The sequence below is a fragment of the Chinchilla lanigera genome, unplaced genomic scaffold, assembly GCF_000276665.1.
Source record: "Chinchilla lanigera isolate Chin_1 unplaced genomic scaffold, ChiLan1.0 scaffold00093, whole genome shotgun sequence".
NCBI classification, from domain to species: domain Eukaryota; kingdom Metazoa; phylum Chordata; class Mammalia; order Rodentia; family Chinchillidae; genus Chinchilla; species Chinchilla lanigera.
Window position 1 is genome coordinate 7,140,314 of NW_004955494.1, and position 19,802 is coordinate 7,160,115.

General features: G+C 41.4%; 1 protein-coding gene across 3 annotated transcripts in view; it reads right to left on the bottom strand.

Moving 5' to 3' along the window:
- The window catches only part of Nup205 (nucleoporin 205kDa), a 64,115-nt gene extending 56,164 nt beyond the window's left edge, over positions 1-7,951 (bottom strand). For 2 of the 3 annotated variants that reach the window (XM_013504999.1, XM_005405474.2), the window contains exons 1-6: positions 7,727-7,949; positions 5,105-5,247; positions 3,068-3,239; positions 1,889-2,033; positions 1,376-1,535; positions 609-837 (exon numbers count right to left, since the gene is read on the bottom strand). In XM_013504999.1, the coding sequence (XP_013360453.1) occupies positions 609-837; positions 1,376-1,535; positions 1,889-2,033; positions 3,068-3,239; positions 5,105-5,247; positions 7,727-7,754 (877 nt within the window). In that variant the 5' untranslated portion in view covers positions 7,755-7,949. Of the gene's footprint in view, positions 1-608; positions 838-1,375; positions 1,536-1,888; positions 2,034-3,067; positions 3,240-5,104; positions 5,248-7,726 lie in introns of all 3 variants that reach the window. The other variant, XM_013505000.1, reaches the window with a different exon arrangement.
- Positions 7,952-19,802: the final 11,851 nt, after the last annotated feature.

Here is a 19,802-nt window from a genome sequence, read left to right on the forward strand (position 1 = left end):
TACTTTGAATCGTTTTTGTAAGTGTAAAAGAAATTAGAAAAGAGGTCATTCATTTTTCTACATATAATTCTAAAATACAAATACTATCTGAAGTTTTATGTACCTCACAAAAATTGTAAGTCAAAGATGAAATATTTTTTATAGAACTTCAACACAATTCTATCTTTTCATGAAGGATTTAAACATGTCAATAAACAATAAAGATGCAAGTTACAGGCACGTGTACCTCATGAACACATATTTTTTTTTTTTTTTTCTGGTACCGGGAATCGAACTCATGACCTCGTGCTTGCCAGACGGGTGCTGTGCCACTGAGCTAAATCCCCAGCCCCTCATGAACACATATTAAATAACCTTCATCACTTCCATTCCACAGCTATAAAGAAACAAATCCCAGGGTAACAAAAGAGCTGGATGTTTTACATGGTGCTGGAGTCCAACTCAGCCTTGTACACGGTAAGCAAGCACTCTAACCGAGCTATGATCCAAGCCTTAAATGTGATCTTACGTCACCCTTCTTGAACGATACTTCCACACTTTTAAATCTGATTTTTAAAAATAAATGTATTTTTAAAAAATTTTTAAAAATAAAGGTATAAAATCAGTACCATCTCGTTCCTCTGTGCTTTGTTCTATAAAACTGATGTCAAAACAGTACAGCAGTGCCATGAGAAGAGCCAGATTCACTGCATCCAGTGAGCCATTGGCCTCCACTGTAACTCTCTCCAAATGGCCAATAAGGAGGAGGGTGTCATCTTTGCCTAAAGGAGACTGGCAAGCCCAGGCAAAAAGACTTTCTGCCAAAGACTGCCTACACTCTTTGATGAGATCAGAAACCTAGAAATAAAAATACATGATTAATCAATTTAAATAAACTACAGTGAATCCTACTCTTACTACAAAGTGCAAGCTATTGTTTATAAAGCCTAACAAAATCAACCTATATCAATACTCAAGTGATCCTAAAATCTCATCTCTGAGATTCTGAACAAATCCTATTTATTCCCCTTCCCTTTAACTTCTTTAGAAATTGGGGTGACCAATTCCTGAAAGAGTTCATCCCAGAAAAAGCTAGTATGGCACATAAATGACTATACAGAAACTGAAATAATCTGAAGTCAATTTCATGGACACAGTCAACTACATACTTTAGGGGCTGGGGATTTAGCTCAGCAGCAAAAGCGCCTGCCTGGCAAGCGCAAGGCCGTGAGTTCGGTTCCTGGTACCGGAGAAAAACCAAAAAAAAAAAAAAAACTACATACTTTGAAACGCACGATTAATTTTTTTTGCCCACATAATAAGACTTTGAGTTATGCCTTTTTCTGCCCGGGATTTGATACAGATAACCTATGAATTGATCTCATTGAATGCTTGCCTCTTTGCGATGTTTTTCACTGCCCAGACCTCTGTCTCGCTGTAGTTTCTCAAACTCATTATTTACATCAATCTGTGACACCAGAGTAAGAACTTTGTAAGTCAGTCCTTGCTCCATCAGCTCATCTGTAAAGCGTGTTGTCATGGAAACTAGCTCTGGGCTGTAAGGGAAAGAAACAAAGCTGTATCGATTAATGGTTCTACTTCCCCACAATAACAGGGCAAACGCTCTTTTGACTATAACACATTATTGAAAACAAGAGGATTACTACTGCATTCTTTTTATCCTTCTAGATCACTGAGCTTCAGTAACCTTGTGAACATAATTATTTATAAACAAAATAAAGTAGGTTTAAACTGCTATGTTAGTTTGAAGGGTAGGAAGTATATCACTCAGCATGTTACATATTTTACTGAAACTGTACATACTAAGGGGAAGCTTGTACCATTTCTAAGATTGTACTTCTCCAAATAATTTCAAATGAAGCTCTGAAATCCCAAGCATTAAGCAGACCTGAGTTCTAAAGTCCACGTCTTCCCTCGTCTAGACTGTATTAAGGCTTTCAGGGAATTGGCAATGCATCGCTTTCCATCCCAGTACAAAAGAACAGCTACTAATCCTCTCGTGAGGCCAGGAAAATGTGGCTGCTGATGCTCTCCTAGGCAAGAACAGTAAGAAGTAATTTAGCAAACAATCACTACATTAAAAAAAAAAGGAAAATCACCACACCAGCGTTCAGTTCAAGGAATCACAGAACGCCAGTTGAAGGGGCCTGAGGAGTTCAAACACCCATCTCCCCACCTCCTTGTTCACTCCTTGCACATTGTGCACAAATGGCCACACCCCCATGCAGTAACGTGAATTCCATCCTTTTCAAACTCTCCATTTCACTTTCATCTCTGACTTCCTTTGCTTGTGTGAATCTTTTGGTCCCACTGCTGTCTACTGAATCCAATTTTGTTCAATGCCCTTGCTTTTGCTAACATGAAATCTTTCAAATAGCTGGAAATTTTCTCTCCCAGTCTTTTCTGAAAGAACCTTTTTCATTTTGTGGTTACTAACACTATAACCCGCGTGCCTCTGAGTGAACCCCTACTTTGTCTTACTGAGCACACCCTGCCAGTTTCAGTTTGTCTCCTACCACTCCCTTCTCTCCTTCCCCTTCTCATTCCTCCTCAGTACTCCCTTTGGATCTCCAAATCGGTCACCTTGCTGTCTCCAGGTACAGGTGACTTTTTCTGCCTATGGCCTTTATCTTCTAAGCACCTCTATTTCACCTGACGTAAGTTTACCCACTTTGCAACACTTAGCTTAAACCCTACCATCTTTGTGAAGATTTCTCTGCACAATCCAAGGTCAAGCTAACTAACCCAATTCCTTCCAGCCTGTAACTGAATCATGCACAAACCTGAATGAATGCACTGAATTTCTAGTGCATTAGCAACGAAAAGCCTACCCTAAAGCAGTTCAATTATCTTTAACAACTCTGATCACTAAGCTAAAGCCTTCCCTTGAACCAAAGCTAAGTAAAAGAAATTCTGAATATGCTGTTGTCAATTATCTCTACGTCAAATAATTTATACCCCCAGAAGCTATTCTGGAATCTACACAATACAGTATTTTAAAACTATAAGCACATAACTTTATAATTCAGCATGGCCTTACTACAGTTTCAGTTAAATGTCAACCTACCTGCAAGGAGAAGTTCAACAGCTGCTAACTCCCCGATATCAAAAAGGTCGCTGAGAATAAAGGCTTCTTTAATGAGCTTTTCGGGAAGAGGTCGAGTTCCCTGTTGACCCTGGATGGCAACTCCTTCGGTACTGGCTTTCTGAACCATCTCATGCTGTTGGACATTTTTTGGCTATAAAATTATAATCAAGTAATGAAAATAGTACACTGGAGCCCATTTCCTACAATGGTAGCTATAGACCTTTTTCATAATACAAACTGATAACATAGTAAATCCAAGTATTTCTTATCAGATGATCTTAGAAGTAGACCTTTATGAGGCAACATTTTGCATTGCCTTCAACCTTTTAGCCTAGTACTACTTTCTCAATAAACTGTTTCTGCTAAACTATGAACTACAAAATAAAGAGAAAATATACAAAATAGCACTTTATTTTTTGCATTTCCAAAGAATTTTTCCAATTATATACCTAATACATAAAAACATTAAGGTCTTCAAGTGGAAAATAACAAAATATATGTCAAGAGTAAATCAGCCTGTTGATATCAAAAATTCATATGATTTTCTTTTATTCAAATGTTCAACAAATGACATGTAGCACCAAATTACCTGATAGAACTGAAATCTTAAAAATTAGTACCACAAATATGTACTAATAAAAATTAAAAATTTAGCAACTTAGCAAAGAAAACAATCTTTCAGGGTTTTAAAAACATAGAATCTTAAAATTTTAAGCGTAGCGTGGCGGCACATGCCTGCAATCCCAGCACTCAGGAGGCTGAGGCAGGAGAAACACCATGAGTTTGAGGCTAGCCTGGGCTACATAGTGAGTTCAAGGGTAGCCTCAATTATAGAGCAAGACCCTGTCTCCAAAAACAAAATGGGCTACAAAGTGAGCTCAAGGCCAGCCTGAACTGCATAGTGAGACCCTGTCTCAAAAAGACAAAAAAAAAAAAAAAAAAAGAAAAAAACCCTCAAAAAATGGGAATAAGGGAAAAACAGAATTAAGATATACCATGCATATGTACAAATTCTCTATAATGAATGTGATCATTACATAAACTCAAGAAAAACTTTTTAAAATCTTAACAAAAGTATATAGGTGATTTAAACCAGATTATCTATGACACACAGGAAATCTGGCATCGAGTTCAATCAGGTAACTTGCTTGGGGGTCACACACAAGTCTAGTGGTAGAACCCAGACTGGAGCTCAGCTGGCTCTCAGGCTTGCTGCCAGGGCTCTTTCTACTAAAGAAAGCCCCAAAATCTCAAAAGCCGTATCTTCTAACATATCCCATAAGCGGTTCTTGGATGGTCAGCTTAGTATAGAAAGGCAAATTTGCAAGCCAGGATTGGTGATACACAAATGCAAGTATTCTGGGAGGCTAAAGCAGAAGGATCACAAGCTACAGCCAGAGATTTAGAGAGATGCCACCTCAAAACAGAAAATTTTAAAAGCAAACTGTTAAACAGTAAAGAGTGAATTTCCTACACTAATTTACTTTTTTTTTTTTTTTTTTTTTTTAAGTTTTTCTCCGGTACCAGGAACCGAACTCACGACCTTGCGCTTGCCAGGCAGGCGCTTTGCCGCTGAGCTAAATCCCCAGCCCCTACACTGATTTACTTTATTGCTATTTGCAAAGGGTATCAGCTAACACAATTTATAAAATACTATACACTCATGCAAAAATGTATCTGGAAATAAATAATAAAACACAGGCGTATTACATTAACTGTAGGTCAGAAATTCTAAAACAGCTAGTATTTCTGGAATATACTGAATATCTCAAATTTTCTTTAAATATTATTAAGTCTATCTATTACCCAAGATAAATTCAGTAGTAACTTTTAAGGAAAACAAAAAGAAGACAATAACTGCTCCCAGGAGAAGTCAGTTTAAAAGAAAACTTGAACCACTGGCACAGGTCAGGTAACATTTTATTTACATGCATTAAGAGTTTACTTCCACGTTAGACCTTAAAAAAAAAAAAAAAAAAAAGGTGAATCTAAGAAGCAAAAAAGAAAATGTCCTACTGGGTTTTTGAACAATGAGATGAAGTCAGGTCTGTGTTTCTTCAAAATCATGTCCAGAAGGTGGATGGCTTCAGGCTGTCTTCTCCAGAGAGCATTTCCCACTGTCTGCCAAATGTCTTTGTAAGGACCCCACAGACTGGCAGCTTAAAGGAAAAAGAAATAAAACCAGCATCAAACAAAACATACATGTGGAAAATAATGTAAGTCACTGTCGACTTGTCCATTTGTGGCTACTTTTTAATACAAGAAGTTACAAACAGAAAACAAAAATATAAAAGCACAGTTTACTGAAATTCTCAGGGAACAATATAAATATGCTTTCTTAATAAAAAAATCAAATAAATCCTGACTGGAGTGTCAACTGAACCTGGTCTTACCACCTTTTTAGTTATGTGACTGAAAATGAGAAGAACCTTTTCTTGATTGATTGATTTTAAAGAACTGCTTTTCAGTTTCCTTTTATACAAAAGTGGGTCACCATCTGCTCCTAAGGATGAGGAAAACTAGGTAAAATACACACTACAAACCTGCCATATCACAGGCACTCAATACAAGTAACTGCCTCACCTCCCTTCCCTCACATCTAAAAAAAAAAGGCAGGATTGGGAAAACACCCAAATTTACTGGGAGACAAGATCTTGCTAAAATTACGCAGGCTAGGCGTGAACTTGAGAGCCCCCAGCCATAACCTCCTGTGTCACCATACCAGGCTACAATCCTAAATTCACCCTTCTGGGATGCTGAGGCAGGAACATCACAAATTCAAGCAAGACCCTGTCTCAAAATAAAGAATAGGAGGGGTCCCCCCCCAAAAAAGAAGGCTGGGGAGGTACCTCTGCAAAAGACCCTAGATCCCCAGGGCCAGGCAGGGTAGGGGCCCACAGCTGGGATAGGAGTATTTCTTGCGGCAGAACCCATGCTTCACAGGCTCTGAGGCTGTGGGCTTAAACCCCAGCAGGCACACAAACAACACTCTTACTACTACGCTTTATTGTGCAATGCTGCCTCCTTACAGCTGTTGGGAGACTTTTCCCCTCTCAGTAACTTACGTTTCTGTTTAACTTTGGGTAAATTACTTAAGCAACAAAGCCTCTATTCGTAAATCTGTAACATATTTAACAGTAGCTACTAGCCAGGAGTCTAGATGCAGACCTGTAATCCCAACACTCTGGGAGGGTGAGGTAGGAAGATAACAAGTTCAAGCGCAACCTGTGCATTTCAGCGGGACCCTTTCTCAAAATAAAAAGTGGGTGGGGGTATTTAAAAGAGAAGAAACAAACCTATGCTGTGTACATGTAACCACGCCCCAAAATGACTGTACACTGCATGGACCGAAAACATGCACTAATAAAACTTTTTTTAAAAAGTGAGCTCAGCGCAAGGTCGTGAGTTCGGTTCCCGGTACCGGAGAAAAACCAAAAAAAAAAAAAAAGGAAAAAAAAAGAAAAAGTGGGCTCAATACTCAGAATTAGCTCAGTACTATGGCCTTGGGTTCACTCCCCAGTGAGGGGCGGACGAAGACTTCTTGGGGTATAAAGGGCACGAGACACTGCAAGTACACCACTAGGTCCAGTGCTGGGAGATAGTCGGTGCTTAACAAGCATAACCCCCACTATTATAAAATAACGTATGGCGTTCTAAAACAACTTGACTTACAAAGCCCAGACCCGTGGAAAGTAGAACCAATAATAAATCAAAACAAAACGCAAATCACTGTACAGAATCAAAAAAAGTACCAGGAGATGAGTCCTCTTGAATGAGATTCTCTACGAGCGTTTACCGCACAGAAATTCTCCTAAAGGTGCCTACAGAGTTCAGCGAGTCAGCTGAGGGACTGATTTTAAGCAGGAAAAGCTCTGTTTACAGGACCGCTTAGCCCCGGGCAGGGCTTTTTGGCACTCTCGCTCCGCCTACTAAGAGCCAGCACACTCTCCAAGGACTGTGACAATCAAAACGCAGCCACTCTTTCGAGCGTCCCGGGGATTTCGAATCATCCCATTCTCCCGTAGTTCCTTCACTGCTCCCTAGATTCCGCCTCACCCCGAAAGTCCACGGCCACAAAAGTGCAGGAGCGCCTAGGGCGGACCCCAGCCGCAGAGCTAGATCTTCCGAGCCCGGGACACCCGATTCCTCGCCACCGGCCGGCTGGAGGTTTCCTAAGCGTGGCCTCGCGGCCTGGAGGAGCCCCTGCACCCCGAGAGGGGTCCGCGTGCCCGCTCGGAGGTGTGAGTTTCCAGCTTCCGCTCGGGGCTGGGGCAGACCGCAGATCTTCTGGCCTCGGAATCATGCATACGGGCGAAATCTGGGCCTCAGATGCACAATGGAGTTGGAGGATAGGAGAAACCCGGCTCAGCCTTGGACGGCTCGATCCGCACGCCAGGGTCGAGCGCACCGTGCCCCTCTCCCGCGCCTCTCAAACTCCAACGCGAGGGCCGGAGCCGGCGGGCCAGCGCGCGCCATTCAAACTGGGGAGGGGCAGGGCGCTAGGCCCGGAGCCGGGACCAAGCAGGCGCCGCGCACAAGGGGGAGTCTGGACTCCCAGGAACTCCCCAGCCCAGGTCTCTCACTGAAGAACCTGTCGCCGCTCTCCCCGGCGGCTCCCTTCTCCCCGGCCGCACTCACCCGAATTTACCGCCAACGGCGTCGCCATCTTGGAGGCGCACTATGGGGCCTCCCGCCGCATGGAGGCCCCAGGCAAGGACGGGGCTGCCCGGGACAACGCCTGCACAGAAAGGCACCACGCTGTACCCTGCCAGCGGTACCGGCGCAGACCCAGGCACTCCCAATAGACTCTGAGTCGCAGTCATCGATTTTCACAGGGTCCATTCCAGTTCAGACGGGGCGAGGGCCACCCGCGCAGAGACGCGAGGTCCTCGCTGTGACGCTTCGCGCGCGATGCGCCCTGGGATTTGTAGTTTTCTAGTGATGCGTGAACTTGGACGGCTCTGGTGAAAAAAGATGGACTAGGAACTAGAAAACGATATTCTGAGACTAGTTATTAGCATGAAGTCCACTTATGATATTATACAAGGCCACTTATGATATTATACTACTATTCCAATCATTTCTATTTCAAATCAAGTCTTCCTTGCATTCCTTCCCTACCTTGGGGAGTGGAGAGGGGTGTCACTAAGTTTTCTCACATTTTGGTTTACAATTGTACGGCGTCGTCCACACAAATAAATAGAGCAAAACAAATCATAGGTTTTATTGTGAGACTTTAAGATGTATACAAAACTAGAGGAATAAATGCCTAGCTTCAAGAACATGAAACACTTCCCTCCCGGCTCCCAACATAAAAGTTTTGTTTGGCTGGTTGTGTTTGGGTGGGGTTCTTTTTCAGGTGGGGCGCTTGTGTGTTTCTGTGGTGCTGGAGAGGGAACCCAGGGAGCACTGAACCACACCCCCTGCCTTTTTAATCTGTTTTTGTGATAGGTTATCTCTGGCCGCCTAGAGAGGAGAAAGGGGAGGGGAGGGGAGGGGAAGGGAGAGGAGGGCAGGAGAGGGGAGGGGAGGGGAACGGAGGGAAGGGGAGGAGAGGAGGAGTGGGGAGGAAAGAGAGAGGGAGAATTTTATATACATTATCTAATTTAATCCTCATTATTTCACTCAATCCTTGCAACAATTCTATTGGGAAGATGACATAATTATAGCTACTATGTCAGATGTGGTCTGCGTCCCTTATAATCTCACTTTATTAACTCTCCAACATTCTACTGAGGTAGGAAGGAAATACAGCTTATGTCTTGATCTCACTGTTAGGAATCAGAATCATATTATCTAGACAAAGTCAGAGTATATTGTTAAGAATATCAGGCATAAAAACTAAAAGAAAAAAATAAGGCGTAAGGCTAGGAGTGTAGCTCAGTCGTAGAGCACTTTCCTAGAATCTCTGAGGCCTTATGTTCAATTTGTAATACCCTACTTCCCAAAAAATAATATCAAGTAATTTACTCTTTTTTAAATTAATTTTTATTGGTACATGTTTGCCATACATCATGATCGCATTCATCATAGGGAATTTGTACTTGTACATAATACACCTTAATTCTTCTTTCTTTTCCTATTTCTCTCTCTTCCCTTCAACCCTTGTTCTCCTCCCCACTTACAAAAGCTTAGTTTCTATATTTTCTTCCATCCTTTTTTTAAATCCCTTTTTCCTTCCTTCCCTTTCCCCACGCTTCCCTTGTTCTCTTTCCTTCCCAATATCTATCCTCCATTTTGCTCCTTTTAAACAAATAATATCAGATGTAAACTATACATGAGTTAAAACATGAGTCATTGGTAATTTTTTTTAAAGTAACTGTTACATGTAGAAAAATGCCAAAGTACAGTGAAGGTGGTTTTTAAAGAATGAAGGCAGAAAGCTAGACGTGATGGTACGTGCTCAGCATTCAGGAGACTGAGGCAGGAGGATGGCTGTGAGTTTGAAGCCAGCTTGAGCTACATAGTAAGTTCAAGGCCAGCCTGAAGTAGGTAGCAAGGTCTTGTCTCAAAAAACCAAAAAAGAGGAAATGAAAGGATTTTTCACAAAGTTCAGCATGAAAAAGAATAATACTGAGTAGGAATTTGGCAGGAAGTAGTATTCAAAGATTTTCTTTCTCTGCACAACTATCACACACCCCACCCCACGAACAGTCTTTAAGCCCACACACTTCCCTTTCAGTAAGTTACTTCACTTTCTATGAAGGAATTCGTGATCTTCCGGCACCTTCCTCAGACTCTCATTAAATTTATAAGCATTTTCTCTTTGCAATGGATTCCTCGGTCCTTTGCAATCAGGAACTGAAACTGCTCTCAGTATGGTCACCAGTAGGCAACTGTCAAATTTCATGGTCACTCTTCCGGATTTTTTAGAAATTATTTTTCCTGTGGAATGAGAGCACCACCATGCTTTGTTTTTCTCCTACTTTCTAGTTATTCTTTTTAAATTTCCTTTGTGGGCGTCTCTTCCTTTCTCACCTATTAGATGCAGTTTTCCCTCTGGTCATCGCCTAGCCTCTGTCTTTTATCCTACCATACTCTCTCTGGGAAATCTTACGGCTTCATACTATCTCTTGTTTGCTGATGGATTCTGTATCTGCATCTCTAATCTGGTCTCTTTTAAGCTTCAGGTTTGTATGTCCAGTGTCTACTTCGTATCTGTCTTAGTTACATTTTTTGTTGCTAAGACAAAATACCTGACACCCACAGTTAAAGGAGGAAGGATTCATTAGAGGTCACAGTTTGCAGAAGTTTCAGTTCATAGTCAGCTGGCTCGAAGACAGGGTGGCACTGCAGAGGAGAAATGGTTCATGGCTTGGCAGGCAGGAAGCAACAAGCAGCAAGAGCCTCTCCTTTTACTCTATTTCCAAACCCTTCCTGACAACACATCAAGTTAACCTCTGAACGCTGATGTTCTTCCAGGTCTCAGGGCCTGTATCAGTGCTGACTCTGTAATGTGATCACTCCCCACTTCCACAACTCTGTAATGTGATCACTCCCCACTTCCACAACTCATTTGGGGTGTCTTTCCTCACATCCCTATTACACTGTTACCCACCTTATTAAGGCATTATGTCCTATGGCAATTGGCCCCTCACAAAAACTTTTTTGCTTCTTGTCGTAGATTGTTATAAAAAGGCCCCAATGAGCAAGAAGTGGTGGTTCACACCTGTAATCTCAAGCAGCTGAGGCTGCAGGAAAATCATAAATTTGAGCCCAGCCTGGACAATTTAGCAACGTAGTGAGAGGCTGTCTCAAGTTTTTAAACATGTTTTAAAAAGGTAAGGTTTGTGGCTCAGCATAAAAACTTTGGTTCAACCTGAGTACCTAAATAAATAAACCAAATGAATCACATGTGCCTGGAATTACTGGCAACCTTTGGTGAACTAGGAAGCCAATTTGCCCTGGATTTCCCCCAAGAGACCCACAGGATGGCTTATTCTAATAGCCTCCTATGTTGGTAGGGTTCTCTAGAGCAATAGAATCAAGAGAAAAATACATATAATTATCCAAGGGGATTTGAGCACTTAGGCTTACAGGATCAGAAGCAATGAGTCAGCAAGAGCCACATGTGTGCTGGAGAGCTGGAAGATCCAAGCGCTGCTGAGCCCAAAAAGCTGGAAGCCACAAGAAAAGAAAGATCAAGGAAGAAGGGCCAGTCTGAGAATGAACACCTGGAAGGTGCCCGAAGAGTCACTGGAATGAGTGTGCCCTGGAGAGCTGAAGACAGTGCAGCCTGATGTGCACAGGCGGCAGCAGTAGCAAAAGAGGAACCTGTTCAAGCAGAATGGAGCTTCTAAAAAATTCGCAGCAACTTCATTTTACTTTCCCTTGTATTTCACCCAGGCTGCAAGTCTCTTGGCTGGTGCCACCCACAATCACAGTGGGTCTTCCCCGTGCATTTTGCTGGCCCAAGTACCAATCATCTCTGGAAATACCCCCCAGAGACATGGGGAATGGTGCCGTATCAGGGACTCAGCTCTGGTCTCTGCCAGACTGGGCATTCACCAGTGGCTGTAGCCAGGTCATCCTTGGGAAGTGGAAGTCTGTGTTACTGAGCCCATTTATAACCTCCCTTCCTGTCACCATGGGCAGTTTTTTTCATGAGCCCATTGGGCTATGACAGGGGTGTCTGAGGAAAGAGGTTGATCTCTAGCCACAGAACAGGTCATCCTACCTACTTGATTATTAAAGTCCTCTTCTGCTGAGGTCACCTTTTGGTGACCATTACATGGAACACAAATATCTTCACATCCTTCACCCACATGGAGAGGTCTCCCACATATCTGTTCTCCAGATGTCTTTGTAACCAATTTTCTACTCATTTCCTGGAACCCCCTGACCATCCAGCCAGACCATTGGCTACAGCCCATGAATTGGTATAGAGTCACATATCTGGGCCACTTTTTTTTCCCCAAGAAAACTGTATGACCAGTTGCACTGCTAGAAGTTCTCCCCAGGGTAAAAAAAAAAAAAAAAAAAAAAAAAAATAGACGTTCTCCCCAGGGTGAAGATTTCCCTTCACCCTTGGGTAAAAGGCTGGGTCTCTGCTCTCCTGATACACAGGTGACCAATATAGACGCGAAGGAGGGAAAGCACTTCCTATGTCCTTCCAGGTCAGGGTTTGGTCCTAACAAGGCCCTACCCACATCTGTGCGTGACCTAAAACAGGACACTAAGTAGGGACAGAATAAGGATGCTGACAGCAAATCAATTCACATGATCAGGAAGAATCTGGATGGTATTCTGGGCACAGCATGACTGCACAGTTCTCAGCCTGGGCAGGCTGTGTGGGGGGAGGGTGAGGAGCTCCTGAGGAGAGCCCAGTTCTCTCTGAGAATGAGCCAAGAGCAGAGCATTTGTCCTCACAATTCACCCACCCACAATGAAATTATGTTCCCACAAGAACAAGAAAGCACAAATTGCAATAAATGACCGAACTGTTCAGGACATGATGGAAACCAAGAAGCAGGACAGATACAACAGTGCAACTAAATAAATAATAAGAGAAGGATGAGTCCAGGTGCACACAGAGCTGTTACCATTTCTCTTCCTCCCATGGTTCGTGCAGTTCTTCAGCGATGTATGCTTTGTGTTTTCTCTTCCCACTTCAGGGAGAGCTGAGGTTCCAGGTAGGGAATGGTAAAGTGCAAGGTGTCCTGCACTGACAGAGCTGAAACTCCTGAGGCAGACTGCCGTAAGACTAAATTCCTCCTTAACCAGTGACTTGCTGTGCAATCGTGAGCAAGTTAGTCAACTTCCCTGAGCCTGCATTTCCTCACTGATTATAACTGAAATAATACTTAATAACATTTTCCCTGGATTGCATTAAAGATTTAGTGAAATACATATGATTTTTTTTTTTTTTTTACTACTACTGGGGATTAAACACATGCACTTCACATTGAGCTACAACCCTATCCTTTTTTTTTTTTTTTTTTTTTTTTTTTTTTTTTTTTTTTTTGGTCTTTTTGAGACAGGGTCTCTCTATGCAGTTCAGAGTTCAGGCTGGTCCTGAGCTCACTTTGTAGCCCAGACTGGCCTCAAACTTGAAAAGATCCTCCTGCCTCAGCCTTCTGAGTGCTGGGATTACAGGCGTGCGCCATGACACCCAGCTCTCTTCTTTCTTCCTAATGGTGCCAAAAGTTTATTTGAAAAGTGAGAGGTAAAGGGATAAGGGGATAAGGGAGAAACTGGCTCTGCAGAGTGAACTTGGGCCAAACAAGAGAGAAGAAGAGCAAGATAAAAGTACACCCTAGTATGGAAGACACAGGGTAGGCTGGTATGAAGAGTCATGATAGCAGGGTCCTCATGGTATCCCATGAGACAGGGTCTCTCTAAGTCACTAATTTCCCCAGGCAGGGTTCACACATGCAGTTCTCCCACCTGAGCCCCTCCGAGTGTTGGTAATACAGACATGTGTCACTACGTCATCTGATAACATATAAATTTAACATAAAACACTTAGAAGATATTCCGCAGTAGTAATTAAATAACTAAACTGAAGGATGAAAGAGTAAAATATAGAGGAAAGGAGCTATTGAACAAAGTGACAGATATATCATTTCAGTACTCGTAACAGTATAGCATCAGTATTAATGAAATTAGTGAAGTTTCCATACCAGTATTGACTCTACCACATTGCACAATCTTATACGTTTTTTTGTTGTTGTTGTTTTTTTGGTTTTTTTTTTTTTGTCTTTTTGAGACAGGGTCTTGCCAAGCAGTTCAGGTTGGCCTTGAACTCACTCTGTAGCCCAGGCTGGCTTCGAACTCACAACTATCCTCCTGCCTCAGCCTCCTGAGTTCTGGGATTACAGGTATGCACCACCATACCTGGCAATCTTATACATTTTAAATTGAACATTTAATAAGCATATAAGTAATACAAGATTAGAGTCATTTAAAATTAGATAGAAAGTGGGGGTTTGGGGGGGTTTTGGTACCAGGAATTGAACTCAGAACCTTGCAATTGCCAGGTAGGCACTTGTGCCACTGAGCTATACCCCCAGCCCCAAACTGGATAGAAAGTGCATGTGGCCTCAGGAACTCAAAGCTTGGATTTGACTGGGATTTTAAGATTTTCCTCTCTGGTATAAACATAACAACTATGAAATAAAGCAATCATTAAAATTTTTTACTCCAGGCTGAGGCAGGTGGATTGTCACTATGACTCTGAGACCACCCTGGGCTATAGTGTGAGTTTAAGACCAGGCTAAACTGCGTAGTGAGACCCCATCTCAAAAAGACAATAAATAAATAACTAAATACATTAATTAATTAATTTTTGGGGAAAAAATGGTACTATTTAGAATTAAAATATTTTTGCTTCTTGGTTCCTAAAATTAACTCTGTGTAATACCTCACAGCAAATCTGGGTGTTATTTTTATTGTGTAAAATATGCATAACCTAAAATTAATCGCTTTAACCATTTTTTAAGTGTACTGTCCTGTGGTATGAAGTACATTTGTACTGAGCTGCATCTATCCCCACCATGAGCTTCAAAATATTCTTGTACCAAGATGAGCCTCTCAGTGTACACTAACTCCCCATTCTTCCCTGCCAACCCCCAGGGAACACTATGGTCTCTTTTGTCTCTATGAATTTGGCCACATACTTCATGTAGCTGCAGTCATACAATATTTATCCTTTTATGACATATTTCCACTTTGCATGATGCCTTCAAGGTTCACCCATGTTGTATAATGTGTCAGAACTTCCTTCCTGAGGATAAATATTACATTGTATAGGTGTACTTTTTAAAATCTGTTCATCCGTTGGTGGACATTTGAGTTGCTTCTACCTTTTGGCTATTGTGAATCATCCTGCTATGAATTTAAGCGTACAAATATTGATGGATTGAGTTTTTGAGACAGGGTCTTGCTATGCAGTTCAGGCTGTCCTTGAACTCACTAAATAGCCCAGGCTGACCTTAAACTCACCAAAATCCTTCTGGCTCAGCCTCATGAGTGCTGGGATTACAGGTGTGTACCACCACACCTAATTACTTTTTTTTTTTTTTTTGTCTTTTTGAGATAGGGTTTCACTATGCATTTCATTAGGCTGGCCTCAAACTCACTGCCATCCTCTTGCCTCAGCCTCCCAAGTGCTGGGATTACAAGCATACACCACCACATCTGGCCTCTAAGTACTTTTAAACGTAAACATCACTTGTATCACTTCATAGTTTCAAGTGACTACTGTAAAGTCATAATAGAGATGTAGGAAGGAAACAGTTTATTAAGATTTCTTTTCTTTAAAAAAAAAAAAAAAAAGATTTCTTTTCTTTCTTTTTGTTTTTTGTTTTTCTCAGGCAGGGTCTCACTCACTCAGGCTGACTTTAAACTTGCAGTGATCCTCCTGCCTCTGTCTCCAAATGCTGGGATTACAGGCGTGTGCCATCATGCCCTGCTAAAACACATGTTCCCTGAATGGGAATTAAAACTGGGCCACAGAGTTTGGCACAAAGTGCCAGATTCTAGCCACTAAATTATTAGGGCCTTATTAAGATTTCAAATGGAAGAAAGCCATTGCTCAGGGATAAATATGGGCCAAAGAATAAATGTACAACTCTCTGTTATAGTTTGTATATAGATGTCCCTCCAAAGCCTCATGTAGTCATAGGTGGGGCTTTTTAAGAGGTGGCTGGATCTAGAGTGTGTGATCCTGATTACTAAATTAGTACACCAATTGGTCTCACATAGTTCTGGCTAGGAGAAAGGGTGCCCCACCCTAGGGGTGAGTGCTACCCATCCTAAGGGTGGGTAGCCTGGATAAAAATATACGGTACAGAAACAGGGCTAGTGGGGTCACATGTTGCTTACTTGCTGCTTGCTGCCTTTTGCCTGCCTTGCTTTGCCATGCACTGTTTCTCCTCTGCGATGCCCCTCTGCTATGCCACCCTGAGTTGGAGCCAGCCAACTATGAACTGAAACCTCTGCAAACTGTGAGTCAAATAAACCTTTCCTTTTTAACTTATGTGTTGGGTATTTTGTTTCAGCAACAAGAAAAGTAATTAAGCCACCACCTCTTGCAAGGATATTATTTTATTCACTCATGCTACCCAAGTACCTAGAACAGTATCAAGCACCTGTATAAATAATTGGTAAGTATTTGTTGAGTTCTTGCCAATGTGATATCCTCCACCACATTATGATATAGTGCCAGCATTCTACTTTTGAACTTTCCAGCCTCCAGACTGTGAACTAAATAAATCCCTACTCTTTGTAAAGTAAAAAAATAAAGTAATATATGAATAAATAAGCAAATATGTATAGAGCGAATGATTGTACAGGAGGAAGTTGTTGCATGAGACAGATTGATAAAGCAAGAACCACACAGAAGGCTTGTGTTAGTTTTTCATTGCTGTGATAAAATACCTGAGAATAACAATATGAAGAAGGAAAGAATTATTGCAGCTCATGGTTTCAGAGGATTCAGTCCATAGTTGGCTGGCTCTACTGCTTTAGTCCTGTAGCAAAGCAGAAACGTCATGGCAGAAGGGCAGGATGTAGGAAAGCTACTCACCTTATGGCATCCAGAAAACAGGCAGAAGGGGGAAAAGGCAGAAGAGAAGGGTCTAGTGACAAAAAATAACCCTCAAGGTCATATGCCTAAGCCCTACCTCCAAAGTCTTCATAATCTCCTTATAATAGCAAGTTATAAATCCATCAATAGATATATCCACTATAAATTTACAGCCTTTGTGACCCAATCACTTTCTCAAAGCCCTGCCACTGAACACATGAGACTTTTGGGAAACATGTTAGATCTAAACCTTAACAAAACTCCAGGAAAAAAATTGTAAGCAAAATAAGAAAATGTTTTAAATATGTATAACAATTTTGGAAATATGACCACTTTCAGTATATCGTTCTTCCTCCCTGAGAACAAGGGGTAACTTTCTGTTTTCCAATATCCTCTTCAATTTCCTTTTTCTTTTTTTTTTCTTTTTTTTGTTTGTTTTTTTCCGGTACCGGGAATCGAACTCATGACCTTGCGCTTAGCCAGGCAGGCGCTATGCTGCTGAGCTAAATCCCCAGCCTCTTCAATTTCCTTTTTCAGAGTACAGTAGTTTTCAATGTAGAGGTCCTTTACATTCTTTAATAGATTGATTCCTAGGTATTTCATTCTGGGGAGATGCTATTGTGAAAGGTGGACCTTAAAAATTCAATTTTAAAGCAGATGTGGCTTAATCCCAGAACTCTGTGAGGTTGAAGCAGGAAGACTGCAAGTCTGAGCCCAGCCTAGGCAATTTAGCAAGATCCTGTCTCGAAATAAAAAATGAGGGATTGGGGTTGGAGTTCAGTCTGAAGGCCCTGGATTCAACCTCCAATATTGCAAATTAATAAGCAAATAAAACAAATAAGACTATGTGTTTTTGATTTGTAAAAGTTTTGTTTCAGCCAGGTACTGAGGCACATGCCTATAATCCCAGCACTCAGGGGAGGCTGAGGTAGGAGGACTGCAGCAAATTTGAAGCCACCTGGGCTATATAGTGAGCTCAAGGCCAGTATGAACTACATAGCAAGACCCTGTCTCAAAAAAGCAAAAAAAAAAAAAAAAAAATTGTGTTTCAGTTATATTTTTTATAGTGTAAACTAGGTCATCATACAGAACATATTTCCAAATAGGGGCCATGTCAACAAAGTTTGCTAACTATACCTGTTATTATTTCCTCATGTTCTTATTTCTTGGAATCTCACGGAACAACCTGTTGGTTTTGATTTAGCTTTCTGGGCTGTGGATATAGCTCAGTGGCACAAGTATCTGCCTGGCAAGCACAACATCCTGAGTTCAATTCCCAGTACCCCCCAAAAAAAAATTTAGCTTTCCATGTAAAGAAATGCACTAATCAGTTAACACAAAATTAAAACTACTTGATGCTTTTATTTCTTTTTACAAATTCATAAATTGGCATTCTGATTTTTACTACTATCAGTTTCTTATGAGTTTTTCTTATCACGGGTCAAAGTCCTTATCCCCGTACTGTACTAGGTAATCAACAAAAAAACCCCTCCTCCAATCCAGCTAATCTGAAGACTGGATACTAGGTCTATTTCATAGCAACTGCATCTTTAACTGACATTTTTCTTGTCCTCTAGACTGCCTCCTGTCTACTGATCAGCCACTCAGCAGCCAAGATGATCTTTTTTCAACATAACCCAGTCATGACACCTTCCTACTTAGACCCCTTAATCATGTTTCAACTTATTAGGCTGAATCAAGTTAAACTTCTAGTTAGAAAGGAAAATCAATAAATATATAAATACGTGTTCTTTTCTTATTGTTGTTCTTTTTTTTTTGAGACAGAGTCTTGCTATGTATCTCAGGCTGGCCTTGAGCTCACTATGTAGCCCAGCGTGGGATTACAGATATTTACCACCTTGTTCAGCTTCAACAATTTTATTTGTGTTTTGTTTTGTGCTTTTTTTTTTTGGTTTTTTTTTTCCGGTACCGGGAATCAAACTCATGACGTTGTGCTTGCCAGGCAGGCGCTGCGCCACTGAGCTAAATCCCCAGCCCCTGTTTTGTGCCTTTTGAAACAGGGTCTCACTATGCAGTTCAGACTGGACTTGAGCTCACATTGTAGCCCAGGCAGGCCTTGAACTCTCAGCAATCCTCCTGCCTCAGCCTCCTGAGTGCTGGGATTATAGGTGTGTGCCAGCATGCCTGGCCAACAATTTTAAATTGATTGACAAGTATGTAAAATAAAATAGAAACTCTTTATCTATAAAGACTTGTATCTTCTGGACCCACCCTCTGTTTACCTTTGTGTTTATGGTGATACATTTCACCATGCAATGGTTGTAAAGTTTTTTATGGAAACCCATAATAAGAGATGCATTTTATATTCATGATATACTAGCATGCAGGTAAAAATAATGTGTTTCTGCTCTTCATTTGAATATTTCCTAATATTTCAACCAACCTATGCAAATAGACTCCACCCTACCCCTGATTCTCTGTTATTATATCCAATTCAGTTTGTATAGCACTTGACACCATTTGCAGTTCTGCATTTACTAATTTACTTTTGAGAAAGAGAAAAGCTGTTTCTGATATCCAGAGCTGGTCTGACATAATCACTTGGGGTTTGATGTTGCTATGAGCAAGCCCATGTCTCACAGCTAGGTTTTGATGCATTCCCACTGAACATACACAGTGTCACAGAACAGGAGCAGATGAAAGTATTCTGTGACCAAGATGAATCGAGACCAAAACAAGACCACTCTATGGTCATATCTGAACACAGAGAAAACATTTCTCTGAACTATAAAACACCAACTATCCTCTCTGGCTAATAGGATGACTTTCACTTCTCCACCCATGATAGCAGTCCCTCTTATCCACGGTTTCACTTAGTATGGTTTTAGTTACCTGCAATCAACATGGTCTGAAAATACAAAATGGAAAATTTCAGAAACAACTTATAAGGTTTAAATTATGGGCCATTCTGAGTCATGTGATGAAATATTATAGGATCCAGTTCCACCCCACCTGGGTCATGAATCATCCATTTATTCAGTGTACCAGAGCTATACATGCTAACCTTCCTTTACCCTTTCATTAGTCAGTAGCTGTAGAGGTTATCAGCTTGACTGTCTTGGTAGAGCAGTACTTGTGTTCAAGTAACGCTTATTTTACTTACTTATGGCCCCAACACACAAAAGCAACTTTGGCAATTCAGATATGCAAAGAGAAGCCTTAAAG